The sequence below is a fragment of the Medicago sativa genome, chromosome 5, assembly GCF_051527215.1.
Source record: "Medicago sativa cultivar Bolivia chromosome 5, Bolivia_mono, whole genome shotgun sequence".
Classification (NCBI taxonomy): domain Eukaryota; kingdom Viridiplantae; phylum Streptophyta; class Magnoliopsida; order Fabales; family Fabaceae; genus Medicago; species Medicago sativa.
Window position 1 is genome coordinate 13,806,598 of NC_140753.1, and position 10,425 is coordinate 13,817,022.

The 10,425-nt window shown below is 36.7% G+C and overlaps 1 protein-coding gene across 1 annotated transcript; it reads right to left on the minus strand.

Annotated features, from left to right (window-relative positions):
• LOC146920285 (uncharacterized) lies at positions 1-2,767 on the minus strand. Its single transcript, XM_085710716.1, has one exon. The coding sequence runs from the start codon at positions 2,645-2,647 to the stop codon at positions 29-31; it is 2,619 nt and encodes an 872-aa protein (XP_085566842.1). The 5' UTR covers positions 2,648-2,767; the 3' UTR covers positions 1-28.
• Between the last annotated feature and the right edge of the window lie 7,658 nt (positions 2,768-10,425).

The window sequence follows — 10,425 nt, forward strand, 5'->3', positions numbered from 1 at the left end:
AAGGATAGGGAGGACAATACAGAAAGATTCAGGGAGTAGAATCCCCAGAATCAGAGGATGGTTCAGACTCAAACACAGATGGATCATCAAAAACTGGTGGATCAATGGCCAGACCAGGAGCATGGACTTTGACAGTCCAATCAGCCAAAGCACAGACAATTTTGTGTGTCTTGGTGGAGACCCTGAGTGCCCTTGAGGCTAACTTCGCAGCCCTTGAAGGCTTGGCAGGTGCAGCAGGTGGAACAACATCAGAAGCTTCAGCCTTCTCTTTGTTGGCAGACACAAAGGTATTGAGGGAGTCAAAAAGAGCAGCCATATTAGGAAGCTTGCTTGTGGTGGTAGTTTTCATTGGTGGTGGTGGTGGAGTGTATGAGGGAATGGTGTCTGGAGTTGGAAGGTTAGAAACCAAAAAGTTGCTTGTACCAGCAACAGATCCCATTGTGGAGGATGAGAGGTTAACATTCTGACCAGTTTGAGCCATGAGCTGTACCTCAACAGAGGGCAAAGATCCTGAGGCCATAGGCACTGGATCTGCTGACAGCTGGCTAACTTGAGCAAGAAGAGGCTCATTTGATGCATTCAAACCAGCAGAGACTTGAACATTCTGACTGACTGGAACATCTTCAGCAGGAATTTCAACATTCTGAGCTTCAGAGATTTCAACATTCTGACCTGCAGCTGGTTCCTGAACATGTTGAGTGGTGTCCTGACCATCTTGGAACACATCATTGTTGAAGTCAGTGTTGACATCTTCAATGTTGAGATCAAATCCAGTTGTGAACTCCATTTGTTCAACTTGAATATCTTTCTCCATGGACATGTTTGAAGCTAAAATTTCTGCCACTTCCTGAGTATCTTCATCAACATTCTGAGCTATCTTCTCAGTATTTTCTTCAACTCTTTGATTTGGATCAACAGAGTTTTCCTTACCAGCCATCTGAGATATACCTTCATGAATCTCAGTTGCTTGCTTAACATTCTCAGCTTCCCTTTGAAGAGATGCATCATCATCATTCTGAGCATCATCTTCAATCATTGATTCACCAATCAAGGCCTTGAACTGAGAGCTTCCTTCTTGAACAATCTCCTTTGCAAGTTGAGAAACTTGAGAAAACAACTCCAAAGCTGGTGGAGAGGGAGGTCTGACTTCTGCATTCTTAGGAGATTCATCTCCGATATCTTCTACCTTTTTTTTCTTCCTGGTTTTCTGAACATTCTGATTAGAAGTCCTTTTAGAAGATCCAGAAGTGCCTGAGGTTGTGAAGGAAGGCATATTTGAGGTGGTGATGCGTAGTTGACCTAAAGTCTTTGATGTGAACTTCATGAAGTCAAGCTTGCGTGGTTCTCCCTCAAGTGGCACTTTTGCCTTCTGAAATATAGGTGTAAGGTGCATTGCATAGGGCATTCCAGCCACAGTTTGTTTCATTGCCAAACATGAGTCAATCATGTGTTGAATGATGAGAAAGCAAAGGTTAATTTTGGTTTTGCTTATGAGATGGTGGATGATGCATAGGTCCATGTCAGAGACAACATCAAAAGATCCACATTTTGGTATTAGAGTGTGCCTAATCATGTTGTGAAGGATTTTTGGGACATCTACTAGATTTGTGGAGTTAAAGGTGAGATTTTCTTTGGTGTAATTGGCTATGAGTTGAGTTTTGCTAACTCTGAGGTCATCAAACCAAGAACAAGAAAATAGTTTGTTACCTTCATTTAGAATTTTCAAGGCTTCAGAGAGGAAATCCTGAGTGATAGTGATCTGTACTCCTTTTACAGAAGAGATGAGAAAGTTCTCATTTTCCCTTTTGTTCTGCTTCACAATCAAGTTAATGTAGAACTCTCTAACCAAACCTTCATAGGTGTTCTCTTGTAGAGACACAAAGTTAGTCCAGCCTTGTGGATCTGTGAATTTCTTCAGATCCCAACCTTTTGTCTTTAAGCTATCAAACTCAAAACACTTAGTTCTGCTCATTGGTCTGAGGGCAATCTTCTCTGCTCTCTGAGCTTTTAGAACAGCAGCAACTCTAGCAATGTCTTTTCCTTTGCCATGCTTTTTAGGAGAAATTTTCTCCTCTTCTTCAGGAGTCTTTTCTTCAGACTCTTCCTCATCATTCTCATCATCATCTTCCTGAGATGATGAACTTCCTTTTGATGGAGAGGGAGTGGCAACTTTCTTTCCTTTCTTTGAGTGTACTCTCATGGATTTCACTATTTCAGAGAGAGTTTGCTCAGAGTCTTCTTCCAATTTTTCTTCCTTTTCAGGAATTTCCATTTCTTCTTCTGGATCCTCTTCAGAATCTTCTTCTCTTTCATCATCACTTGATTCTGTCTTCTTCTCTTCGTCAGAGACAAGATTCACATGTGAGACCTTAGGTTCCTTTGATGAATGCTTCATCCTGGATGATCTTCTAGTAGGAATAGGTCTGGGTTTGGTGATGGGTTTCTTAGAGGCTTTTGATTTTGAGGATTTGGGTGGATCAAAAGCAGGATAGACCACATCTGGAAGAACAGTGTGAACAGGGGTTTCACTTAGTGGTTGTTGATCAGAGGATTGACCAGCAGCAGCGTTTGGTGGTGGTGATTGAGAACGTTCCACTTGTGGAACTTCATTATCAGAGAGTTTTGAAGTGGTTTTTGTTCTTGCCATTTTCTTCGTAAGCGAGAGAGAGAAACAGAGGGTTTGTGAGTTTTGAGAGTGAGAAGAAAGAAGTTTTGGATTGAGATAGTTGTGAAATAATCAGAGGTGGTTACTGATTATATAGACCAAACGTGCAGAAGGAAAAGAAAGAGAGAAAGGAAATGATGGCAGTTTTGCATTGGAAAAGATGAAACTGCAGAAAAGTAACGGTCAGAGGAGAGAGAGAGAAAAAAGTAGCCGTTTGTGGGAAATGGAAGGGATTGGTTGATTTGATAGTTCGGGTTTTACATGGTGGTTAAACCTTAAACTCATCTTCTTATAACCAAACATTAAATGCTTGAGATTATAGAAGGATTTTTGGAGAAAGTCAACACAGAATCTTACGCATGAGATAGTTGACCCAGAAATCAAGTTTTGAATATAACTGAGTTTTGTGGACATCCTGAAAGGATGAAACTCAGATGAAAAAACTTGTGAATGTTGATTGAATGAATGTTAGGATGAACATTCTGATCATATGAACATTCTGACCTGATGAACATTCTGAACTCAAGAACATTCTGAGCTTAGGAACATTCTGAACTCAGGAACATTCTGATGAATGTTCTGATTATGATAGATCTATCTGATTTGCATCAGATGACATCAAGGGGTTTAGTCTAAGGCCCTTAGTGATCTGTAATCAATCTTTATTGGGATTTTTCATGATTGACAATTTTTCTTTAAGAAAATTGAATCTATCCTCAACAAGGGGTTTTGTGAAAATGTCAGCTAGTTGATTTTCAGTATCAACAAAGCTTAATGCAATATTCTTTTTCTGAACATGGTCTCTAATGAAATGATGCTTTATTTCAATATGTTTAGACCTAGAATGCTGAATAGGATTCTTAGAAAGATTAATTGCACTTGTATTATCACAAAAAATAGGAACACTTGTGTACCTTAATGAGTAATCTTCCAACTGATTTCTTACCCATAAAATTTGAGAGCAACAACTAGCTGCAGATACATACTCAGCTTCAGTTGTGGAGAGAGCAATGGTGTTTTGCTTTCTGCAAGACCATCCAATCAATGCTTGTCCCAAGAATTGACATGATCCACTTGTACTCTTCCTCTCAACTTTGTCTCCAGCATAGTCAGCATCACAATATGCTACAAGATCAAAACTAGAACCTTTTCTATACCAAAGGCCAAGATCAGTAGTACCTACTAGATATCTAAAAATCCTTTTAACTGCAGTTAAATGGGATTCTTTTGCACAAGTTTGAAATCTAGCACATAAACCTACTGCAAACATAATGTCAGGTCTGCTAGCAGTCAAATATAATAATGAGCCTATCATGCCTCTATATTCTTTTTCAGAAATAGATTTTCCACTCTCATCCTTATCTAAACTTGAAGATGGATGCATAGGGGTGACCATGATTTTTGCCTCATTCATTTTATATTTCTTAAGAATGTCTTTGACATATTTTTCTTGACTTATGAAAATTCCATTTGGATGTTGTTTGATTTGTAAACCAAGGAAGAAACCAAGTTCACCCATCATGCTCATCTCAAATTCACTTTGCATAAGGTTGGAAAATTCTTCACACATTTTCATTTTGGTGGCACCAAAAATAATATCATCCACATAAACTTGAACAATAAGTAAGTCAGAGTCATGTGTTTTTCTAAAAAGTGTGGTATCAATTTTTCCTCTTGAAAAACCATTTTCAATTAAAAATGTGCTAAGTCTGTCATACCAAGCTCTAGGAGCTTGTTTAAGACCATAGAGTGCTTTAGTGAGTTTGAAAACATGATCTGGTTTTTCTTTACTTATGAAACCAGGAGGTTGACTTACATAAACTTCCTCATTTAGAAAACCATTTAAAAATGCACTTTTAACATCCATTTGAAAAAGTTTAATGCTTTTATGTGCAGCATATGCAAGGAGAATTCTGATGGCTTCTAACCTTGCCACTGGTGCAAAGGTCTCATCATAGTCAATACCTTCTTGTTGGTTGTAACCTTGAGCAACTAACCTTGCTTTGTTTCTGACAACCTTACCATTTTCATCAAGCTTGTTTCTGAAAACCCATCTTGTTCCAATGATGGTTTTCTCTTGATTATTTGGAACCAGGTTCCAAACTTTGTTCCTTTCAAACTGAGAAAGTTCCTCCTTCATGGCCTCAATCCAGGAATCATCAATAATAGCTTCATTGATTGACTTGGGTTCCATTTGAGAGATCATTGCCATGTTGGTATCTTGAAAGGACAATCTGGTTCTTACACCATCAGTTGTGCTTCCAATGATTTGATCTACAGGATGGTCTCCTACCATTCTCCAACTTCTTGGTGGAGTTTGGAAGGTTTGATCCTGAACATTCTGATCATCTTCTTTCTCAACTGAAGTGTCAATGTTCTGACTGGGAACATTCTGAAGTGTTGGCACTTCTGTGTCTTCACTTTCTTTTGGTTGAGAATGTTCATCATATTCATCAAATATGACATGCATACTAATTTCAACTGTCTGGGTTTTTAGATTGTACACTCTATAACCTTTAGAAGTTGTAGAGTATCCTAAAAAGATAGCTTTATCTGATTTAGGATCAAACTTACCCAATTTTTCTTTATTGTTCAGAATGTAGCAATAACAGCCAAATATGTGAAAATAAGATATGCTAGGTTTAATGTTTTTCCAGAGTTCATATGGAGTTTTATTAAGAACTTTTCTTATTGAAACTCTATTCAAAATGTAGCAAGATGTGTTAATGGCTTCTGCCCAAAAATAATCTTCAACATTTGATTCATTTAACATTGTTCTAGCCATTTCTTGTAAAGTCCTATTTTTTCTTTCAACAACTCCATTTTGTTGTGGAGTTCTTGCACAAGAAAAATTATGTTTAATACCATTTTCATCAAAGAATGTTTTGAAAGATGCATTTTCAAATTCTCCTCCATGATCACTCCTTATTGTAATGATATTAGAACCTTTTTCATTTTGAACTCTTTTACAAAAGTGTTGAAATGCTTCAAAAGATTCATCTTTGTGTTTTAAAAACAGCACCCATGTAAATCTGGAAAAATCATCAACAATAACAAACCCATATCTTTTGCCTGTTAGACTAGCAGTTTGAACTGGACCAAATAGATCAATGTGAAGAAGTTCTAAAGGTTTCTGAGTTGAAACAAACTCAATGGTTTTAAAACTACTTTTCACTTGTTTACCTTTGACACATGCTTCACAGATCTTATCCTTGTCAAAGCTAATCTTAGGCAAACCTCTAACTAGATCAAGTTGAGAAAGTTTAGCAATGGTTTTCATGCTTATATGACCAGCCCTTTTGTGCCAAATCCATTTGTCCTTTTCAAGGGACATGAAACAGGATTCTGCAGGCATATCATTTAGTTCTAAGACATACAAGTTCTTTCTTCTTGATCCAGTGAAAAACAGTTTGTTAGAGGAGGTTTGTCTTATTTCACATATGTTAGGTTTAAAGATCACTTCAAATCCACTATCACACAATTGACTTATGCTAAGTAGATTGTGTTTTAAACCTTCTACATACTGAACATTTTCTATCTTAGCAGAGTTATGTTTACCTATAGTACCTTTACCTCTGATCTTACCTTTGTCATTGTTTCCAAATGTCACCAGTCCTCCATCCTTCTTTTCAAAGGTCAGAAAACAATTCCTGTCACCTGTCATGTGCCTAGAACAACCACTATCCAAGTACCATGACTTTGTTCTAGCACCCTGAGGCAGGACCTACATTTGACAAGATAAAAATTTTAGGTACCCATGTAATGTTGGGTCCTTGAGGGTTAGTTCTTCTAAGAGATCCTTCCTTATTGTAACATTCTGTCTTGTGTGATCAGATTTGTTACAGTAGGAGCATGACTTCTTAGCTTTCTCAGCCTTTTGTGAACTTTCTGATCTATTTAGATGAGAACGTTCTGAACTAAGATTAATTTTATTTTCTTTGATAAGTTTTTTCTTGACATGGCATATTTTTTCATCATGTCCATACCTATCACAAAAATAACATTTAGTTCTTGGTTTAGTTTTAGGTACAAAACTTTCAATGATTTTGTGTGGATCCTTAAAGCCTAAGCCAGATTTTTTTGCACTTTCATTTTGAGATCCTAAGATATTTTGAAATGTTTCTGTAGATTTTATAAAACCTGTAAGATCATTTTTCAAAGTTTCAACTTCCTTTTTCAAAAGTGTGTTTTCCTTTTTCATCTCAGAAGGTATAGAAATAATGCCTTTTTGTTTCTTGTTTAACTCTTTTTGTTTTTCTGACATTTCAAAATGGGAATCTTGCAAAATCTGTATGGTTTTTCTAGATTCATCATATTTGTTTTGAAGTGTTTCTTTTTCTGCTTTTATTTCAGAAAGTTCCTTGATTAAAGAATGACATCTATTAGTTAAGAAGTTTGAGTCATATAAGAGACTATCTATTTTACTTTCAAGATCTTTATAAAAAGAATCAGTTTTATAGACAATTACCTCTTCTTCATCATCTGACTGAGCCATCAATCCCATGTTGGCTTCTTCATCTTCTTGAGGTTCTGACTCTTCTAAGTCATCCCAAGTGATCATTGCCTTCTTCTTGAAGGGAGGTTTCCTTTGCACCTTCTTGATGTCAGGGCATTCACTCTTGTAGTGTCCAGTTTTGTTGCAGCCATAACAAGTGACTTGACTTTTGTCAGCTTCAGTTCTGGTGCTATTGTTGGTGTTTGGAAACTTCTTTCTGATCTGATTTCTTCTCAACATCATTCTTTGAATTCTTTTGGAGATTAGTGCAAGTTCATCTTCAGCTTCTTCTTCATGAACTTCATCTAATTCTTGTGGTTCTTGTACCTCATCATCAGCAACTGATGGGGTTTGCTGAGATGCTTTTAAAGCAAGTGTTTTAACCTTCTTCACTGGTTTGTCTCCTTGAAGTACCACTTCATGAGCTCTCAGTGATCCAATGAGATCTTCCAGGTTCATAGATTTCAAATCTTTGGCCTGAGTGATTGCAGTGACCATAGGTCTCCACACACTTGGAAGACATCTTAATATTTTTCTGATTCTATCATGAGTAGAATATGCCTTTCCAAGAGATCTCATTTCATTTACTATTGTAGTAAATCTAGCATACATCTCATCAATGGTTTCATTTTCACTCATTTCAAAGACTTCAAACTTTCTGACACCTATGTCAATTCTAGTTTCTTTGACATGAGATGTACCCTCATGATGTATTTTCAGAGTATCCCATACCTCTTTAGCATTCTTACATTCATCAACTCTTTCACTTTCTTCCATGGTTAGTGCACATGATAAAAAGAGTCTAGCTTTAGAGTTTAACAATACCTGAGCCTTTTCATCTGTTGACCATGAACTCTTTTCTTTGACAGCTCCTTCTTTGGTTGTTGGGACAAAATCTCCATCTGTGATGACTTGCCACATATCATTGTCTTGAGATCTGAGGAAGAGTTCCATTTTGCCTTTCCAGAAGTAATAGTTTGAGCCATCAAAAAGTGGTGGTCTGTTTGATGATCCTCCTTCAGCTATGTACTTGACTTTAGACATGCTTCCTGAATCTTTTCTCTAACACTTGTTAAAGTGTTCAAACCCTTAGAACCGGGCTCTTGATACCAATTGAAGTAGATAAAATAGTCACAAGAAAGGGGGGGTTTGAATTGTGACCCTTTAAAAATTATCCTGAAACTTAAAGGTAATTCTCAAGTAGTTTACTTGGAATGGTTAAGTTAACTTTCTGAACTCAGAACGTTCTGAAGTTCATACACAGAAACTGATTAATAAAGTAAATGTGTTGGTGTGTGTTGTGTATACTGAAATTAAAGAGTATAAGGAAGAAAGAAAGAACACACAGAGATTTATAGAGGTTCACCCAATGTGGGCTAGTCCTCTCCTCACAATCTTGTGAGAGTTTCCACTATGATGCTTGAGATAACCTCTCAAGTCCTGCACCTTACAATCTTTGTTCACCTGAACAATTACAATCCTGTATTCTCTAAGCCTCAGCAGGCTTGCACCTTCTTGCTAAGTTACCCACTTAGACTTTTACAACCTTTGCTCAAACTAACACTTTAGTACCCCTAAAGCTAGATGAGACTTAGTTACAATTTGTATGGAAGTTGAATGTTTGTGAATCAAACAGAGGAGGAAGAAGAGAGAGGAGTTATCTTAGAGATAACAAAGAGTATTGATTTGCACTAAGTAATGAAAGCCTTAGAGATTGATCAATTTCAGTTTGCAAGAGCTTCAAACAAAATCAAAGTTGTTTTCTTGTATGCTTTGCAATGGTGCCAGTAATGCTGAGCCTTTGAACTGTATTTATAGAGTCCTTGGGCTCAAATAGCCGTTGTGGGGTGTCCAATGGTGTTATGCCATGTGTCCTGGGTCCCACAAGCTTTTACTTGAAATTCTCGGCAAACATTCTGATCTCTGATGAACTTCAGAATGTTGTTGCGTTCATGATGATCTTCATCTGGGTTCATCATGTTCTTCATCTGGGTTCATCATATATGAATGAACATATGAAGTTCTGGGCGTGTCATATGCTTTTCATATGAATTTCTGGGCAATAACCAAAGTATGGACTTTGCTTCATACTTCAGAAAGTTCAGTTGCCAGATCTGCCTTGGAACTTGGTGCAGGAGGATATAGTGGGATTCTGCATCTTCATACACAGGCTTTGAGAGATTGTGTGGTCCTTGTTCTGTACCAACTCTCATACGTGTCTATCTCTGATTGAGCAAGATAGATTTGCTTTGCTTTTGCTTTTGCTTTTCACCTACTGTACTGTTCATAAAGTAGGCCTGTGCTGAGCTGAACATTCTGATCATCAGAATGTTCCATTTGTTTCACTTAGGATGATTTGTAAGACTACCATTTGATGTAATCAAATCCTAATAGTGAAACACAATGAAGAGCAGTAAATATAACATCTAGGATGATATTCCCTTGTGGAATATTCCTAGGACTTTAATGTTCATAGTCTTAAATGAACATAAAGTATCCTTTTTGACATAATCCTTGTATATGCCTTTATTGCTTGATTGATCCATGCAAAAGTACTTCTCTTGACATTTATTTATGTCACATGTGTCTTGCATGACCTTGATCCATGTTCTTGAGATTCTGGGCTTGTGTAGAAGCAACCTTCTGATCTCTTGTGCGAACATTCTGATCTCTGAGCAACATTCTGATCTAACTTTCTGATCTCAGTGTTAGATCTTGAATTCAAATGTCCTTTGATTTCTTGATTCTTGGTATGATTTAAGCCTTGTTCCTGTCTTAGTAAAACACTCAAGAGCACAAGTTAAATACCAAGGAAATAATCAAAGTCCATTAATTCTTTAATCATATTGGTTTATTATCTTTAAAATTATTTAGGGATTTTGCCTCAACAAAGTTTACGGTGAAATAATTACATTTCCTTAAGATCTTCTCAACTTTGTGAGATTTATCAAAAAAGTTATCTTTTCTGATCTAGTAATCTTGAAACCAAGAATTACTTCAATTTTTTTTTTGTCTAGGTCTTTCTTATCAATGTTGTTGATAAACAATGATTTCACATAATTCATAACATGAATCTTTAAATCAAATATGAGCAAGTCGTCTTCATAGAGACATATGATCGTGCAAATATTATTTGTCACTTTCATTCACTTTATACTCATTCGATAACATTAGAATGTCAAATTTTTCATGCCATTCCTCAGGAGTTTACTTTAGACCATACAAATAATTATCTAACTTACAGACCATGTTTTCTTGTCCATGA

Bases quoted from the DNA above. Each gene is read 5' to 3' on its own strand.
- LOC146920285 (XM_085710716.1), bottom strand. From the start codon at position 2,647: ATGGCAAGAACAAAAACCACTTCAAAACTCTCTGATAATGAAGTTCCA.